Below are 20,086 nucleotides of genomic sequence, written 5' to 3'. Positions count from 1 at the left end.
CATTCAAGAAATTTCCTTTGGGAACAATATACTAGTAAATCAAGCGCTTCTAAAATAATTGTCAAATTAATTCTAACCCTTAAGGATTTATCAACAGCACGAGAGGGAAAAATCAGGTCAACTTATCAGCAGAAAATAGCTGCTTCTCTGACCCGGCGGTCACTTCCAACACAGCCTCAACTTAGCATATGGCTAATTATTAGCAATCGGCCTCGTGGAACGTTCAATCACTCACATTGATTTGGCGTTATCGACTTGTCTCGGTTCTGCTCATGCAACGTATTTCATCGATTCCTCACTGGTATATCAGACTACTTGGAATACATTTCAGCATTTAATTCCTCACTGTTATCAGACTACTTGGAATACATTCAGCATAGCCTTCTGTCTACTGGAATGCCAACTCCAGTAGGCTCAGGTTCGCTATTACCACAATTCCTCACTGGTATATCAGACTACTTGGAATACATTTCAGACAAAATTCATTTAATTCCTCACTGTTATCAGACTACTTGGAATACATTCAGTTAATTCATTTAATTCCTCACTGTTATCAGACTACTTGGAATGGGATTTTTAACGCAGATATCCTTACACCGTGCCTTAGATTCTAGACAATTCCACATAAATTTAGCAACAATTCACACTCACCTCAGTACTCCTGATCATAATTTAGATATTGGCTATAATACAATATGCAGATTTTGATTAAACCGGCTCTGCTTACCTTAATATTTTCGAGCTCTTTGATCAGTTTCCTGGGTGAGTTGAATCGCCGACGTCTCCCTCGAGCGGGTCACCTCTCCTTCTTGAATCTTTCTCCCACTCGCCTCCTGTCTCATCAACTCTCTATGGACCGAATTGTAAGGCTGTTAACCATCCTCTGCTACCAAGTTCTGTTAGTAAAACGTTTATTGGAGACAGGAGAACAAGTGGAGACATAGGACGAGGTGGATAATTTTATAATAAGGCCGTTTTATTCAAGTGTAAAGATATCAGGCAAAAACGTGCACGGCCCCTTTCTGTCAGATTCTTATGAAATCGTCGGAGAAGAGAGCGCTCTAAACAGTACATTCAAATTATATAGGCAACTAGCAAAGTAGGTGGTCTTGTCGTCTGGCCTTCCTCTTGGTCAATCTTGGTCGTGAGTGGTCCTGTTCGGACCAGGTGTCGACGTTCCATTGGCTCTTGACATAGTTCTTTGTCTTGAGTCACACCCTTGGAAAGAATGTGTATGTCTAAATGATGTTTCAGGGGCCTGTCCTGAGTGGGGTGTGTGTGTGTCTGAGGTTAGTATCTAATGAGATCGGCATGTGCCTAAGGACAAAGAGAGGGTGGGTTCATTTTGTACAAAGGATAGCCTATGTTGGAATGTTGTTATACTAGTCTCCAGTATCTATTTCAATTTCTTACACGAGGTTGTAAGAAATACGCTTTACCATACATTGTGGAAGTGTAGGGATACAGTAAAAAAAACTCCTGTGACTGACAATCAGTCTGACATATCATTTTTTATCAAATGTATTCAAAAACAGTTTCAGATAACACGGTTTTCTAATGAAGGTGTTAAAAGACTAGCTGGTTGGTTTTGCAAATACAGGCACTTTTTGGATGTTAAATGTTTTTGAAAAATCTTGAAAGTGCTTTTTATCTATCTGAATATATTATTCACTCTGTCTGGAAACATGATCTAATCGTGGCTGAGAGCACACTATTTAAGAATATAAAGATTTTTGTTGGATTCCCCAAATAGCTGAGGGGAAATGTCATTACCACCAGGTCATAAAATGTGCTATCTCAGTTGAAAAGCTTTGATTGGACTGATCATGTCAACATCATACTTTCAAAATCTTAGCTAGCAGTCATCATCATGAATCAAGTCGAAAATCTACTGGCAAATCCTTTTCAATCCTTGTCATAGGAAGAGAAATTAAGAAGAGAAACGACAGATAAACCATATCGGTGCTCATCGGCCATTGGACATAAACATTACACAACAAGATAGAAATGGCAAATTCAACAATGAGTGGTTTGGAAGGAAGTGAGCACAGCAGAACAACGTGAGTCTAAAAATGTATTGTATGCTGCTGCATAAATGATGGAATATGACAGGGAGATATGTATACTGTAGCTTAGAAAGTAATAACGTTACTAAGTAAGCTGTTAGTAGTCCTTGTGCATCACGCTAATAATTTGGTCCCTTTTCCCCTCTTAATTAGCCCATAGCCTGTTTTAGAGATATGTAATCATTGAATATTGTAAGAGCTTTCATTGTCTGCTCATATGCCCCCCATTATTTATCCTACGGTTCTGACTTGGTGTACAGGGAGAATACTGTAAGAACGCCAAATGTTCTGAATTCTGGCGCTGTACATTTCAAAAGTGCTGAACAAATAGTTATATTGACAACGTCCGTCCTAGCTCGCTCATTATTGACTTAATGGAAATTACGGATTGCCTCTGATCCGCTCGTCGTTCCCTTATGCCATAGTTTGTACATCTCAATTGTCAGTAGAAACCACATGTGTTAAAGCAAGTCAGCCACATCAGCTCTGTTTTTTTAAAAAGGCAGTAAATGAGGCTGAATTAACTGTTTCGCTGCCAGACAAGGCTCCACTGATAGCCAGGTGTAGCAGTGGTAAGGTGTTGGGACTGCTGTTGGGACTCTGCTGTTGGGACAGCTTTATGTAGGCCCTAACAGTTTGTGGGCACTGTTTGTTACCGTTATAGTGCAATTCATGTATTGTTTAGTGTTTTGTTGTGTAGCGGCTTTGCTGGCATGGATATTATTTAGTGTTTTTTTTGTTTGCCCCAGCAAGATGTACATGCTAAAATCGCCACTTGTTACCGGTATTCACAAATGTCATCAGTAGGAGTCAGTATAATTCTCATTTATCAGAAGGTATAATCGTAATGGTTTTTGGTAACCTGCAAAAAACGTGCCGACTTTTCATGCTGCTAAACATTTCGTGGAGGCAAATCATGATGCAGATAAAAAAAGGTTAGGTTTCGATGTCTTGCCAAGGCTGCACTGCAGCATCTACTCACAGGCGCTATCCCACTACTGGACGGCACGGGGGATTTGACCTGCTTCGTTTCCGACCTGGGCCGGTACACCCCTCCTTAGACAACCTGGTGGTCTCGGGCTCCCCCAGGAACACCATATCAATACCGAACTTAGCGCGGACACCCGTTCGACATAGCATGCTGCAGCTCAGAGCTCCTCAGCTCACTCGATCCGCCAACCTCAGCCTCCCAGTGACTTGGATTACAGGCACGCGCCACCACACACGGCGAGAACCTCAGTTGCAGGTAAAGGTGATAAATGTAGGAGTCTGTGATGCAAATTGGAATCACTAAGAAGTGCTGCTGACGAGGTTGTAAGAAATACGCTTTACCATACATTGTGGAAGTGTAGGGATACAGTAAAAAAAACTCCTGTGACTGACAATCAGTCTGACATATCATTTTTTATCAAATGTATTCAAAAACAGTTTCAGAAAACACGGTTTTCTAATGAAGGTGTTAAAAGACTAGCTGGTTGGTTTTGCAAATACAGGCACTTTTTGGATGTTAAATGTTTTTGAAAAATCTTGAAAGTGCTTTTTATCTATCTGAATATATTATTCACTCTGTCTGGAAACATGATCTAATAGTGGCTGAGAGCACACTATTTAAGAATATAAAGATTTTTGTTGGATTCCCCAAATAGCTGAGGGGAAATGTCATTACCACCAGGTCATAAAATGTGCTATCTCAGTTGAAAAGCTTTGATTGGACTGATCATGTCAACATCATACTTTCAAAATCTTAGCTAGCAGTCATCATCATGAATCAAGTCGAAAATCTACTGGCAAATCCTTTTCAATCCTTGTCATAGGAAGAGAAATTAAGAAGAGAAACGACAGATAAACCATATCGGTGCTCATCGGCCATTGGACATAAACATTACACAACAAGATAGAAATGGCAAATTCAACAATGAGTGGTTTGGAAGGAAGTGAGCACAGCAGAACAACGTGAGTCTAAAAATGTATTGTATGCTGCTGCATAAATGATGGAATATGACAGGGAGATATGTATACTGTAGCTTAGAAAGTAATAACGTTGCTAAGTGTATGTTGTGTAGTAAGCTGTTAGTAGTCCTTGTGCATCACGCTAATAATTTGGTCCCTTTTCCCCTCTTAATTAGCCCATAGCCTGTTTTAGAGATATGTAATCATTGAATATTGTAAGAGCTTTCATTGTCTGCTCATATGCCCCCCATTATTTATCCTACGGTTCTGACTTGGTGTACAGGGAGAATACTGTAAGAACGCCAAATGTTCTGAATTCTGGCGCTGTACATTTCAAAAGTGCTGAACAAATAGTTATATTGACAACGTCCGTCCTAGCTCGCTCATTATTGACTTAATGGAAATTACGGATTGCCTCTGATCCGCTCGTCGTTCCCTTATGCCATAGTTTGTACATCTCAATTGTCAGTAGAAACCACATGTGTTAAAGCAAGTCAGCCACATCAGCTGTTTTTTTTAAAAAGGCAGTAAATGAGGCTGAATTAACTGTTTCGCTGCCAGACAAGGCTCCACTGATAGCCAGGTGTAGCAGTGGTAAGGTGTTGGGACTGCTGTTGGGACTCTGCTGTTGGGACAGCTTTACGTAGGCCCTAACAGTTTGTGGGCACTGTTTGTTACCGTTATAGTGCAATTCATGTATTGTTTAGTGTTTTGTTGTGTAGCGGCTTTGCTGGCATGGATATTATTTAGTGTTTTTTTTGTTTGCCCCAGCAAGATGTACATGCTAAAATCGCCACTTGTTACCGGTATTCACAAATGTCATCAGTAGGAGTCAGTATAATTCTCATTTATCAGAAGGTATAATCGTAATGGTTTTTGGTAACCTGCAAAAAACGTGCCGACTTTTCATGCTGCTAAACATTTCGTGGAGGCAAATCATGATGCAGATAAAAAAAGGTTAGGTTTCGATGTCTTGCCAAGGCTGCACTGCAGCATCTACTCACAGGCGCTATCCCACTACTGGACGGCACGGGGGATTTGACCTGCTTCGTTTCCGACCTGGGCCGGTACACCCCTCCTTAGACAACCTGGTGGTCTCGGGCTCCCCCAGGAACACCATATCGATACCGAACTTAGCGCGGACACCCGTTCGACATAGCATGCTGCAGCTCAGAGCTCCTCAGCTCACTCGATCCGCCAACCTCAGCCTCCCAGTGACTTGGATTACAGGCACGCGCCACCGCACACGGCGAGAACCTCAGTTGCAGGTAAAGGTGATAAATGTAGGAGTCTGTGATGCAAATTGGAATCACTAAGAAGTGCTGCTGACGAGGTTGTAAGAAATACGCTTTACCATACATTGTGGAAGTGTAGGGATACAGTAAAAAAAACTCCTGTGACTGACAATCAGTCTGACATATCATTTTTTATCAAATGTATTCAAAAACAGTTTCAGAAAACACGGTTTTCTAATGAAGGTGTTAAAAGACTAGCTGGTTGGTTTTGCAAATACAGGCACTTTTTGGATGTTAAATGTTTTTGAAAAATCTTGAAAGTGCTTTTTATCTATCTGAATATATTATTCACTCTGTCTGGAAACATGATCTAATAGTGGCTGAGAGCACACTATTTAAGAATATAAAGATTTTTGTTGGATTCCCCAAATAGCTGAGGGGAAATGTCATTACCACCAGGTCATAAAATGTGCTATCTCAGTTGAAAAGCTTTGATTGGACTGATCATGTCAACATCATACTTTCAAAATCTTAGCTAGCAGTCATCATCATGAATCAAGTCGAAAATCTACTGGCAAATCCTTTTCAATCCTTGTCATAGGAAGAGAAATTAAGAAGAGAAACGACAGATAAACCATATCGGTGCTCATCGGCCATTGGACATAAACATTACACAACAAGATAGAAATGGCAAATTCAACAATGAGTGGTTTGGAAGGAAGTGAGCACAGCAGAACAACGTGAGTCTAAAAATGTATTGTATGCTGCTGCATAAATGATGGAATATGACAGGGAGATATGTATACTGTAGCTTAGAAAGTAATAACGTTACTAAGTGTATGTTGTGTAGTAAGCTGTTAGTAGTCCTTGTGCATCACGCTAATAATTTGGTCCCTTTTCCCCTCTTAATTAGCCCATAGCCTGTTTTAGAGATATGTAATCATTGAATATTGTAAGAGCTTTCATTGTCTGCTCATATGCCCCCCATTATTTATCCTACGGTTCTGACTTGGTGTACAGGGAGAATACTGTAAGAACGCCAAATGTTCTGAATTCTGGTGCTGTACATTTCAAAAGTGCTGAACAAATAGTTATATTGACAACGTCCGTCCTAGCTCGCTCATTATTGACTTAATGGAAATTACGGATTGCCTCTGATCCGCTCGTCGTTCCCTTATGCCATAGTTTGTACATCTCAATTGTCAGTAGAAACCACATGTGTTAAAGCAAGTCAGCCACATCAGCTCTGTTTTTTTAAAAAGGCAGTAAATGAGGCTGAATTAACTGTTTCGCTGCCAGACAAGGCTCCACTGATAGCCAGGTGTAGCAGTGGTAAGGTGTTGGGACTGCTGTTGGGACTCTGCTGTTGGGACAGCTTTATGTAGGCCCTAACAGTTTGTGGGCACTGTTTGTTACCGTTATAGTGCAATTCATGTATTGTTTAGTGTTTTGTTGTGTAGCGGCTTTGCTGGCATGGATATTATTTCGTGTTTTTTTTGTTTGCCCCAGCAAGATGTACATGCTAAAATCGCCACTTGTTACCGGTATTCACAAATGTCATCAGTAGGAGTCAGTATAATTCTCATTTATCAGAAGGTATAATCGTAATGTAGGAGTCTGTGATGCAAATTGGAATCACTAAGAAGTGCTGCTGACGAGGTTGTAAGAAATACGCTTTACCATACATTGTGGAAGTGTAGGAATACAGTAAAAAAAACACACACACCTGTGACTGACAATCAGTCTGACATATCATCTACTCAATCAAAAGAAATCAGCTAAGATCTCAGAAAGCATTTGTAGACCTCCACAAGTCTGGTTCATCCTTGGGAGCATTTTCCAAACGCCTGACGGTACCACGTTCATCTGTACAAACAATTGTACGCAAGTTTAAACACCATGGGGCCACGCAGCCATCAAACCACTCAGAAAGGCGACGCGTTCTGTCTCCTAGAGATGAATGTACTTTGGTGCGAAAAGTGCAAATCAATCCCAGAACAACAGCAAATGGACCTTGTGAAGATGCTGGAGGACACGGGTACAAATGTATCTATATCCACAGTAAAACGAGTCCTATATCGACATAATCTGAAAGGCCGCTCAGCAAGGAAGAAGCCACTGCTCCAAAACTGCCATCAAAAAGCCAGACTACGGTTTGCAACTGCACATGGGGACAAAGATTGTACTTTTTGGAGAAATGTCCTCTGGTCTGATAAAACAAAAATAGAACTGTTTGGCCATAATGACCATTGTTATGTTTGGAGGAAAAAAGGGTGAAGTTTGCAAGCTGAAGAACACCATCCCAACCGTGAAGCACGGGGGTTGCAGCATCATGTTGTGGGTGTGCTTTGCTGCTGGAGGGAGTGGTGCACTTCACAAAATAGATGGCATCATGAGACAGGAAAATTATGTGGATATATTGAAGCAACATCTCAAGACATCAGTCAGGAAGTTAAAGCTTGGTCGCAAATGGGTATTCCAAATGGACAATGACCCCAAGCATACTTCCAAAGTTGTGGCAAAATGGCTTAAGGACAACAAAGTCAAGGTATTGGAGTGGCCATCACAAAGCCCTGACCTCAATTTGTGGGCAGAACTGAAAAAGTGTGTGCAAGCAAGGAGGCCTACAAACCTGACTCAGTTACACCAGCTCTGTCAGGAGGAATTGGCCAAAATTCACCCAACGTATTGTGGGAAGCTTGTGGAAGGCTACCTGAAACATTTGACTTAAGTTAAACAACTTAAAGGCAATGCTGCCAAATACTAATTGAGTGTATGTAAACTTCTATGGCGGATGAATCAGAATTAGTTGTCTAACATAGATAATTAAGATGTCTTATCTGCATAATATTCTTATGTGATATACTTGTTATTAGAATGTATCCCTTTGGACTCTGGTGTTGGCAGTTGCACTTCTTCCCTCAGCTGGGGCTCAGTCACCTAGGGCTCAGTCACCTGGGGCTCAGTCACCTGGGGCCCAGAGAGGGGAGAGGTCAGGCTTGTCTTTCACATGTCCCTGGTGCTTTGCAGACTATCAGAAAGGGAAGAGAACAGGAGGGAACATTGTTTTCATATGTGAATGTGTCTTTACCTATTCTAAACCATGTGAAGGGATGGTGTGATTAATGGGGAACCAATTACTGGTTTCCACAATGTTTGTGTGCCAGTCACTCTCTCCTTTGGCCTTGGGGAAGTGTGTGGTAGTGTCTGGAGTTGACCATTGATTTATGCCATTGGGCGAGTTGGTGTTTTTGTGCTAGGAGTAACAGGAACGAGATAGGAACCTTGTCTTAGGAGCCAAACTGAACGATAATTTAAAGCGAATGCTATCTGGCTCCTTTCTCATTTATAAAGTCTCACTTTGTGAACTGTTCCTAATATATGTGGTTTGTTATGTCGACTAGGGGGTGGATCTTTGCTATAAAATATCTCAGTAGCCTTTGTGTTGGGGCTCTGTCAACGAATCATCTGAGGTTGATTCGTCGACAAGCCGCCGCTATTGCAAAGCTCTCACTAATAAAGATTCAGTTTACTTATAACTCTTGACTTGTGTGATAAGTTTGTCTCTCCTCATTTGATAATACAGAAATTAACCACCACACTTCTGACCCACTGGGAATGTGATGAAAGAAATAAAAGCTGAAATAAATCATTCTCTCTACTATTATTCTGACATTTCACATTCTTAAAATAAAGTGGTGATCCTAACTGACCTGAGACAGGGAATTTTTTACTTGGATTAAATTTTAGGAATTGTGAAAAACTGAGTTTAAATGTATTTGGCTAAGGTCTATGTAAACTTCCGACTTCAACTGTACATGCTAAAATCAGCACTGCGTATACATAGTCCTAAATATTCATGATACTGGTTTTTCATCCTTTCCTTTTTAATCAGAGACTGATTCAGACCTGGGAAACCAGGTGTGTGTACTCTCTGACCAATCAATGGCCTTAATACATTTATAAATTATAGTAATTGGTTAATTGAGAGAACTGAAAAGCAGCAGGACTGTGGTTCTAGAAGAGTAGAGCTGTGTATTCTACCAACTTGATGTACTATAATGGGCCACTGCTCACTATTTTAATTTCTAGTGTAAAGTCTTGAGGTTGTACCACGAGTATATTATGTGGTTGACGCGTGTGTAAGTTGTTATCTGTGCGTCCATATTTTTGTGTGTGTGTGTGTGTGTGTGTGTGTGTGTGTGTGTGTGTGTGTGTGTGTGTGTGTGTGTGTGTGTGTGTGTGTGTGTGTGTGTGTGTGTGTGTGTGTGTGTGTGTGTGTGTGTCTTTGGGAACTTCTGTTGAAATACTGTACATTCTCAACTTTTATTGATCCAGGTTTGTCTCACTGAGAACTATAAATCTCTTTCTATCCACACCTGACCTTTTTATATTCCATACAATTCCCTCCAAAACCATAAACAGACAAAAAGCCAGGACAGAAAACCAGAACATTAAATAGCCTTTCTGCTAAATTTGGGATATGTACAGTGGCAAGAAAAAGTATGTGAACCCTTTGGAATTACCTGGATTTCTGCATAAATTTGTCATAAAATTTGATCTGATCTTCATCTAAGTCACAACAATAGACAAACACAGTCTGCTTAAACTAATAACACACAAACAATTATACGTTTTCATGTCTTTATTGAACACACCATGTAAACATTCACAGCGCAGGGTGGGAAAAGTATGTAAATCCTTGGATTTAATAACTGGTTGATCCTCCTTTTGGCAGCAATAACCTCAACCCAAAAAATGTTTGTAGTTGCGTATCAGACCTGCACAACGGTTAGGAGGAATTTTGGACCATTCCTCTTTACAAAACTGTTTCAGTTCGGTGTGAACTGCTCTCTTGAGGTCATGCCACAGCATCTCGATCGGGTTGAGGTCAGGACTCTGACTGGGCCACCCCAGAAGGTGTATTTTCTTCTGTTGAAGCCATTCTGTTGTTGATTTACTTCTATGTTTTGAGGCGTTGTCCTGTTGTGTCACCCAACTTCTGTTGAGCTTCAATTGACAGAAAGATAGCCTAACATTCTCCTGCAAAATGTATTGATAAACTTGGGAATTCATTTTTCCGTCAATGACAGCAAGCTGTCCAGGCCCTGAGGCAGCAAAGCAGCCCCAAACCATGATGCTCCCTCCTCCATACTTTACAGTTGGGATGAGGTTTTGATGTTGGTGTGCTGTGCCTTTTTTTCTCTACACATAGTGTTGTGTGATCCTTCCAAACAACTCAACTGTAGTTTCATCTGACCACAGAATATTTTGCCTGTAGCGCTGTGGAACATCAAGGTGCACTTTAGCGAACTTCAGACGTGCAGCAACGTTTATTTTGGACATTAGTGGCTTCTTCCATGGTGTCCTCCCATGAACACCATTCTTGTTTAGTGTTTTACGTATCATAAACTCGTCAACAGAGATGTTAGCATGTTCCAGAGATTTCTGTAAGTCTTTAGCTGACACTCTAGGATTCTTCTTAACCTCATTGAGCATTCTGCGCTGTGCTCTTGCAGTCATCTTTGCAGGACGGCCTCTCCTAGGAAGACTAGCAACAGCGCTGAACTTTCTCCATTTATAGACAATTTGTCTTACCGTGGACTGATGAACATCAAGGCTTTTAGAGATACTTTTATAACCCTTTCCAGCTATATGCAAGTCAACAATTCTTAATCTTAGGTCTTCTGAGATCTCTTTTGTTCGAGGCACATCAGGCAATGCTTTTAGTGAATAGAAAACAAAACATGTGTGAGTGTTTTTTTATAGGGCAAGGCAGCTCTAACCAACATCTCCAACCTCGTCTTTATTGATTGGACTCCAGGTTAGCTGACTCCTGACTCCAATTAGCTTTAGGAGAAGTCATTAGCCTAGGGGTTCACATACTTTTTCCAACCTACACTGTGAATGTTTAAATGATGTATTCAATATAGACAAGAAAAATACAATTATTTGCGTGTTATTAGTTGAAGCACGCTGTGTCAGATCAAATTTGACAACCAATTTATGCAGAAATCCAGGTAATTCCAAGGGGTTCACATACTTTTTCTTGTCACTGTAGATACTGTATATTGCATCATATAGTGTTTACAAACAAGTGTACATCAAATACAGAATAAATATACTCTCATGACGAGACAGTGACTTGTTGTTCTATTCTTGTAGAGAGGGACTACTTTTCTACGAGGAGTGCTCGTTTTCTTCTGCGCTGCGGCGGCCAAAGTCCATCCACCCGGTGTAGTCTCGGTTTTTTATCAGGTGGTTAGCACTGAGACCGCTGGCTCTGCTGTTCACTGTTGAGTTCCCACTGATGTAACCTAGAGGGAGCGGGGAGGGAGGGAGCAGGGAGGCGCGGAGGGGGGGATGGAGGAGGGCAAAAAAGGGAGAGCTATAACACCGTTTTTTATATTTTACTGGTGTGATGGTAATATAGGACGAGGTTGACACTGGAAAAATCTGACCCTGGTGGTTTGACTGGCGTGTGATGGTAACATCCATGGTGTTAGTGTCACTGTGGAGCTTTTATCACTCCCCTCACTACCTCACACACACACACACACACACACACACACACACACACACACACACACACACACACACACACACACACACACACACACACACACACACACACACACACACACACACACACACACACACACACACACACACTGTCAGTGTAGGAGGTGTAAATGTCAAGCATGTTACATCTAGTCCTCTCACATGCTCCCTTTGAGCCAAGGCACTTCACAGGTCTCAGAATGATCTCTCTCTGTGTGTGTGTGTGTGTGTGTGTGTGTGTGTGTGTGTGTGTGTGTGTGTGTGTGTGTGTGTGTGTGTGTGTGTGTGTGTGTGTGTGTGTGTGTGTGTGTGTGTGTGTGTGTGTGTGTGTGTGTGTGTGTGTGTGTGTGTGTGTCAGAGGCCAGTGTTCTAAGCCCAACCCTCCGTCTGGTTATAGAATTAATAACAGCTTTTACTAATGAGGTTCAGAGGCACAATTACACCGCTCCATCCCTCTCTCTCTCCATGCTTTTCAATGACCCGTCTTTATCTCTCTCTCCATCTCTTTCAATGATCCGTGTTTATCTCTCCATCTCTTTCAATGACCCGTCTTTCTCTCTCTCTCCATCTCTTTCAATGACCCGTCTTCATCTTTCCCTCTCTCTCTCCAGCTTTTTCAATGACCCTTCTTTATCTCTCCCTCTCTCTCCATCTCTTTCAATGACCCATCTTTATCTCTCCCTCTCTCCATCTCTTTCAATGACCCCTCTTTATCTCTCCTCTCTCTCCATCTCTTTCAATGACCCCTCTTTATCTCTCCGTCTCTTTCAATGACCCCTCTTTATCTCTCCATCTCTTTCAATGACCCGTCTTTATCTTTCCCTCTCTTTCTCCATCTCTTTCAATGACCCGTCTTTATCTCTCCCTCTCTCTCTCCATCTTTTTCAATGACCCGTCTTTATCTCTCCGTCTCTCTCCATTTCTTTCAATGACCCGTATTTATCTCTCCCTCTCTCTCTCCATCTTTTTTCAATGACCCGTCTTTATCTTTCCATCTCTTTCCATCTCTTTCAATGACCATATTTATCTCTCCCTCTCCATCTCTTTCAATGACCGGTCATTATCTCTCCCCCTCTCTCTCCATCTTTTTCAATGACCCGTCTTTATCTTTCCCTCTCTCTCTCTCCATCTCTTTCAATGACCGGTCTTTATCTCTCCCTCTCTCTCTCCATCTCTTTCAATAACCCGTCTTTATCTCTCCCGCTCTCTCTCACCATCTCTTTCAATGACCCGTCTTTATCTCTCCCTGTCTCTCTCTCCATCTCTTTCAATGACCCGTCTTTATCTCTCCCTCTCTCTCTCCATCTCTTTTAATGACCCGTCTTTATCTCTCCCTCTCTCTCCATCTCTTTCAATGACCCCTCTTTATCTCTCCCTCTCTTTCCATCTCTTTCAATGACCGTATTTATCTCTATCTCTCCATCTCTTTCAATGACCCGTCTTTATCTCTCCATCTCTTTCAATGACCTGTCTTTATCTCTCCCTCTTTATCTCTCCATCTCTTTCAATGACCCGTCTTTATCTCTCCCTCTCTCTCCATCTTTTCCAATGACTCGTCTTTATCTCTCCATCTCTTTCAATGACCCGTCTTTATCTCTCCATCTCTCTCCATCTTCTTCAATGACCCGTCTTTATCTCTCCAAACTTTTCAATGACCCGTCTTTATCTCTCCATCTTTTTCAATGACCCGTCTTTATCTCTCCATCTTTTTCAATGACCCGTCTTTATCTCTCCATCTCTTTCAATGACCCGTCTTTATCTCTCCATCTCTCACTCTCCATCTCTTTCAATGACCCGTCTTTACCTCTCCCTCTCACTCTCCATCTTTTCCAATGACCCGTCTTTATCTCTCCATCTCTTTCAATGACCCGTCTTTATCTCTCCCTCTTTATCTCTCCATCTCTTTTAATGACCCGTCTTTATCTCTCCATCTCTTTCCATCTTTTCCAATGACCCGTCTTTATCTCTCCATCTCTTTAAATGACCCGTCTTTATCTCTCCCTCTTTATCTCTCCATCTCTTTCAATGACTCATCTTTATCTCTCCCTCTCTCTCTCCATCTCTTTCAATGACCCGTCTATATCTCTCCCTCTCTCCAACTTTTTCAATGACCTGTCTTTATTTCTCCCTCTCTCTCTCTCTCTCTCCATCTCTTTCAATGACCCATCTTTATCTCTCCGTCTCTCTCCATCTCTTTCAATGACCCGTCTTCATCTCTCCCTCTCTCCATCTCTTTCAATGACCCGTCTTTATCTTTCCCTCTCTCTCTCCATCTCTTTCAATGACCCGTCTTTATCTCTCCCTCTCCATCTCTTTCAATGACCCGTCTTTATCTCTCCCTCTCTTTCCATCTCTTTCAATGACCCGTCTTTATCTCTCCCTCTCCATCTTTTTCAATGACCTGTCTTTATCTCTCCGTCTCTCTCCATTTCTTTCAATGACCCCTCTTTATCTCTCCATCTCTTTCAATGACCCGTCTTCATCTCTCCCTCTCTCTCTCCATCTCTTTCAATGACCCGTCTTTATCTCTCCCTCTCTCTCTCCATCTCTTTCAATGACCCGTCTTTATCTCTCCATCTCTTTCAATGACCGTATTTATCTCTCCCTCTCTTTCCATCTCTTTCAATGACCGTATTTATCTCTCCCTCTCTCCATCTCTTTCAATGACCGTAATTATCTCTCCCTCTCTCTCTCCATCTCTTTCAATGACCCGTCTTTATCTCTCCCTCTCTCTCTCCATCTCTTTCAATGACCCGTCTTTATCTCTCCCTCTCCATCTCTTTCAATGACCCGTCTTTATCTCTCCATCTCTTTCCATCTCTTTCAATGACCGTATTTATCTCTCCCTCTCTTTCCATCTCTTTCAATGACCGTATTTATCTCTCCATCTCTTTCAATGACCGGTCTTTATCTCTCCCTCTCTCTCTCCATCTCTTTCAATGACCCGTCTTTATCTCTCCCTCTCCATCTCTTTCAATGACCCGTCTTTATCTCTCCATCTCTTTCCATCTCTTTCAATGACCGTATTTATCTCTCCCTCTCTTTCCATCTCTTTCAATGACCGTATTTATCTCTCCCTCTCTCTCCATCTCTTTCAATGACCGGTCTTTATCTCTCCCTCTCTCTCTCCATCTCTTTCAATGACCCGTCTTTATCTTTCCCTCTCTCTCTATCTCTTTCAATGACCGGTCTTTATCTCTCCCTCTCTCTCTCCATCTCTTTCAATGACCCGTCTTTATCTCTCCCTCTCTCTCTCTCCATCTCTTTCAATGACCCGTCTTTATCTCTCCCTCTCTCCATCTCCATCTCTTTCAATGACCCGTCTTTATCTCTCCCTCTCTCTCCATCTCTTTCAATGACCCCTCTTTATCTCTCCCTCTCTTTCCATCTCTTTCAATGACCGTATTTATCTCTATCTCTCCATCTTTTTCAATGACCCGTCTTTATCTCTCCATCTCTTTCAATGACCTGTCTTTATCTCTCCCTCTTTATCTCTCCATCTCTTTCAATGACCCGTCTTTATCTCTCCCTCTCTCTCCATCTTTTCCAATGACCCGTCTTTATCTCTCCATCTCTTTCAATGACCCGTCTTTTTCTCTCCATCTCTTTCAATGACCCGTCTTTATCTCTCCATCTCTCTCCATCTTTTTCAATGACCCGTCTTTATCTCTCCATCTCTTTCAATGACCCGTCTTTATCTCTCCATCTCTCACTCTCCATCTCTTTCAATGACCCGTCTTTATCTCTCCCTCTCTCCATCTCTTTTCAATGACCCGTCTTTATCTCTCCCTCTCTCTCTCCATCTCTTTCAATGACCCGTCTTTATCTCTCCCTCTCTCTCCATCTCTTTCAATGACCCCTCTTTATCTCTGCATCTCTTTCAATGACCCCTCTTTATTTCTCTCCATCTCTCTCTCTTTATTTCTGGCTTGCTTATTTATCTCCTGCCCATCTATCTCTCTTTCTCTCTCATTTGTGTCTCTTTATTTGAACCTTCACCCATGTTTCTGTCTCATTTACAAAGTAGACGTAAGTACGTAATAACAGACTATATGTATAGCTAGTTATGATTTCATGGTAAAAAGTGTAAACAGGAACTTTTGAAACATTAAAGTTGGAATCTCTGGCTTGTTGAGTTTGACACGAACTCAGCACATCGATATTTATCTCACATGGACTTAGAATCTTCGAGAGCTCGAGTGTAACGGCACCTCTTATAGAATACAGCTCTAATACTAACTTCAGTAAGGTAAAATAAAGTTATTGCCAGCTACTTTTTGTATTCCAATTCAAGAACATGCTATCTGAGAGCACCATAAGATCATCTCTAAACTGTTAACATTTTAGTCTTGCTGTCGGCACAGTCTGTCTTCAGTAGCCCCATGTCTTGTTTCTGTCTGTTCTCTATCTGTTCTCTGTCTGTTCTCTATCTGTTCTCTGTCTGTTCTCTATCTGTTCTCTGTCTGTTCTCTGTCTGTTCTCTATCTGTTCTCTGTCTGTTCTCTATCTGTTCTCTGTCTGTTCTCTATCTGTTCTCTGTCTGTTCTCTGTCTGTTCTCTGTCTGTTCTCTATCTGTTCTCTGTCTGTTCTCTATCTGTTCTCTGTCTGTTCTCTATCTGTTCTCTGTCTGTTCTCTGTCTGTTCTCTGTCTGTTCTCTATCTGTTCTCTATCTGTTCTCTGTCTGTTCTCTATCTGTTCTCTGTCTGTTCTCTGTCTGTTCTCTATCTGTTCTCTATCTGTTCTCTATCTGTTCTCTGTCTGTTCTCTGTCTGTTCTCTGTCTATTCTCTATCTGTTCTCTATCTGTTCTCTGTCTGTTCTCTATCTGTTCTCTGTCTGTTCTCTGTCTGTTCTCTATCTGTTCTCTGTCTGTTCTCTATCTGTTCTCTATCTGTTCTCTGTCTGTTCTCTATCTGTTCTCTGTCTGTTCTCTATCTGTTCTCTATCTGTTCTCTGTCTGTTCTCTATCTGTTCTCTATCTGTTCTCTGTCTGTTCTCTATCTGTTCTCTATCTGTTCTCTATCTGTTCTCTATCTGTTCTCTATCTGTTCTCTGTCTGTTCTCTATCTGTTCTCTATCTGTTCTCTATCTGTTCTCTATCTGTTCTCTATCTGTTCTCTGTCTGTTCTCTATCTGTTCTCTATCTGTTCTCTGTCTGTTCTCTATCTGTTCTCTGTCTGTTCTCTATCTGTTCTCTCTGTATGTGTGTCTATAGAGATACTATCACTGACAAAGCAGATACATTTAAGAAGATAGAAGGAAAGACCAGAAAAGATATACACACTCACACATGTACAAACTACAGGTTTCTGTTCACAAACACCAGCCATCTGGATCAACAACTCACTCTCACTGTCATAGCAACCAGAGAAAGAGAGACAGGTTCTAAAGGGACTTCAACTCACTCTCGCTGTCATAGCAACTAGAGAAATAGAGACAGGTTCTAAAGGAACTTCAACTCACTCTCGCTGTCATAGCAACCAGAGAAAGAGAGACAGGTTCTAAAGGGACTTCAACTCACTCTCGCTGTCATAGCAACCAGAGAAAGAGAGACAGGTTCTAAAGGAACTTCAACTCACTCTCGCTGTCATAGCAACCAGAGAAAGAGAGACAGGTTCTAAAGGGACTTCAACTCACTCTCGCTGTCATAGCAACCAGAGAAATAGAGACAGGTTCTAACGGGACTTCAACTCACTCTCGCTGTCATAGCAACCAGAGAAATAGAGACAGGTTCTAAAGGGATTTCAACTCACTCTCGCTGTCATAGCAACCAGAGAAATAGAGACAGGTTCTAAAGGAACTTCAACTCACTCTCGCTGTCATAGCAACCAGAGAAAGAGAGACAGGTTCTAAAGGAACTTCAACTCACTCTCGCTGTCATAGCAACCAGAGAAAGAGAGACAGGTTCTAAAGGAACTTCAACTCACTCTCGCTGTCATAGCAACCAGAGAAATAGAGACAGGTTCTAAAGGGATTTCAACTCACTCTCGCTGTCATAGCAACCAGAGAAAGAGAGACAGGTTCTAACGGGACTTCAACTCACTCTCGCTGTCATAGCAACCAGAGAAATAGAGACAGGTTCTAACGGGACTTCAACTCACTCTCGCTGTCATAGCAACCAGAGAAAGAGAGACAGGTTCTAAAGGGACTTCAACTCACTCTCGCTGTCATAGCAACCAGAGAAATAGAGACAGGTTCTAAAGGGACTTCAACTCACTCTCGTTGTCATAGCAACCAGAGAAATAGAGACAGGTTCTAAAGGGACTTCAACTCACTCTCGTTGTCATAGCAACCAGAGAAATAGAGACAGGTTCTAAAGGGACTTCAACTCACTCTCGCTGTCATAGCAACCAGAGAAATAGAGACAGGTTCTAACGGGACTTCAACTCACTCTCGCTGTCATAGCAACCAGAGAAATAGAGACAGGTTCTAAAGGGACTTCAACTCACTCTCGTTGTCATAGCAACCAGAGAAAGAGAGACAGGTTCTAAAGGGACTTCAACTCACTCTCGCTGTCATAGCAACCAGAGAAATAGAGACAGGTTCTAACGGGACTTCAACTCACTCTCGCTGTCATAGCAACCAGAGAAAGAGAGACAGGTTCTAAAGGGACTTCAACTCACTCTCGCTGTCATAGCAACCAGAGAAATAGAGACAGGTTCTAAAGGGACTTCAACTCACTCTCGCTGTCATAGCAACCAGAGAAAGAGAGACAGGTTCTAAAGGGACTTCAACTCACTCTCGTTGTCATAGCAACCAGAGAAATAGAGACAGGTTCTAAAGGGACTTCAACTCACTCTCGTTGTCATAGCAACCAGAGAAAGAGAGACAGGTTCTAAAGGGACTTCAACTCACTCTCGCTGTCATAGCAACCAGAGAAATAGAGACAGGTTCTAAAGGGACTTCAACTCACTCTCGCTGTCATAGCAACCAGAGAAAGAGAGACAGGTTCTAAAGGGACTTCAACTCACTCTCGCTGTCATAGCAACCAGAGAAATAGAGACAGGTTCTAAAGGGACTTCAACTCACTCTCGCTGTCATAGCAACCAGAGAAAGAGAGACAGGTTCTAAAGGGACTTCAACTCACTCTCGTTGTCATAGCAACCAGAGAAATAGAGACAGGTTCTAAAGGGACTTCAACTCACTCTCGTTGTCATAGCAACCAGAGAAAGAGAGACAGGTTCTAAAGGGACTTCAGAAAATATTCACTTGAAGAGAACAATGTGAGCTCTTTCATCTCTCTCTACACACACACACGCTCACACTCACACACTCTCACTCACACTCACACTCTCGTCTTAGGTCTCTCTTTATGTAGTGTGGTGGTGTCTCTCTTGTCATGATGTGTGTTTTGTCCTATATTTTTATTTTTAATCCCAGCCCCCGTCCCCGCAGGAGACCTTTTGCCTTTTGGTAGGTCGTCATTGTAAATAAGAATTTGTTCTTAACTGACATGCCTAGTTAAATAAAAGGTCAAAGATTTTTTATTTAAAAAAATTAAACTCACCTTTCTGTGAGGAGATGAGTCTAGCCAACAGTTCACTGAGTTTGGCTCTGGAGTCTCCGCCTTCTCCCATATATGGGTTGGTATTGACCAAAGGAGAGGAGTGAGTATTTCTGAGGCATGGCTCGGAGAGGAAGTGGGCTTTAGTTTCGAGGCGTCCTATGAAAGGAAATACAAACCACCTTGTTAGCATTTGTAAACTGTCTTGGGTTGTTTTGATGGAACTAAATGACAAAGAAATAATGATAATATCATGAATTAAACCTTTTATTGCTATAGCGTCTTTCTAGGGCCCATGGATTGCCATTAAAAAAAAGCGTAAACATTCATATCATCAAGGTACCGGTTTCAACAAATACGTATCCAGTGTTTTTTTTGTACCGGGAAAGATAAATCAAGCAGCTCAGGTATTTTAACGTACTTGATAAAAATGTATTCAACATCCGGATGTGGCACCTCTCCCTGTTCTTACCTTCAGAGGGAGGGGGCAGGGCAGGGCTGCCCTCTTGGAGGGGGGGAGGGAAGTGGGGGCGTCCCGAACAGCTAGTGCACAGGACCACCAGCAGAACACACATACACAACCCTGCAGTCATCTAGGGGAGAGAGTGGAAGAGAGAGCGGGGAAGAGAAAGAGGGGAAGAGAGAGGGGAAGAGAAAGAGGGAGAGAGAGGGGAGAGGTGTAGTGGGAAGGAGAGAGAGGGGAAGAGAAAGAGGGAGAGAGAGAGGGGAGAGGTGTAGTGGGAAGGAGAGAGAGGGGAAGAGAAAGAGG

General features: G+C 42.0%; 1 protein-coding gene and 1 long non-coding RNA gene across 2 annotated transcripts in view; one reads left to right on the top strand and one right to left on the bottom strand.

Annotated features, from left to right (window-relative positions):
- The first annotated feature begins 1,902 nt into the window (after positions 1 to 1,902).
- LOC139559123 (uncharacterized) lies at positions 1,903 to 5,992 on the top strand. The gene is made up of 3 exons (XR_011671692.1): positions 1,903 to 2,060; positions 3,881 to 4,019; positions 5,853 to 5,992. It is a non-coding gene; the product is annotated as an uncharacterized lncRNA (long non-coding RNA).
- Positions 5,993 to 9,563: 3,571 nt separating this feature from the next.
- Positions 9,564 to 20,086, bottom strand: part of LOC139559122 (cholecystokinin-like) — an 11,815-nt gene continuing 1,292 nt past the window's right edge. The window contains exons 2-4 of the mRNA XM_071374855.1: positions 19,790 to 19,910; positions 19,321 to 19,476; positions 9,564 to 11,568 (exon numbers count right to left, since the gene is read on the bottom strand). Coding sequence (XP_071230956.1) covers positions 11,432 to 11,568; positions 19,321 to 19,476; positions 19,790 to 19,910 — 414 coding nt within the window. The 3' untranslated portion in view covers positions 9,564 to 11,431. The remainder of the gene's footprint in view (positions 11,569 to 19,320; positions 19,477 to 19,789; positions 19,911 to 20,086) is intronic.

This window comes from Salvelinus alpinus, chromosome 29, assembly GCF_045679555.1.
Source record: "Salvelinus alpinus chromosome 29, SLU_Salpinus.1, whole genome shotgun sequence".
NCBI lineage: Eukaryota > Metazoa > Chordata > Actinopteri > Salmoniformes > Salmonidae > Salvelinus > Salvelinus alpinus.
Note: the sequence above shows the minus strand (reverse complement) of the source record. Positions and strands in the feature narration are given on the sequence as shown.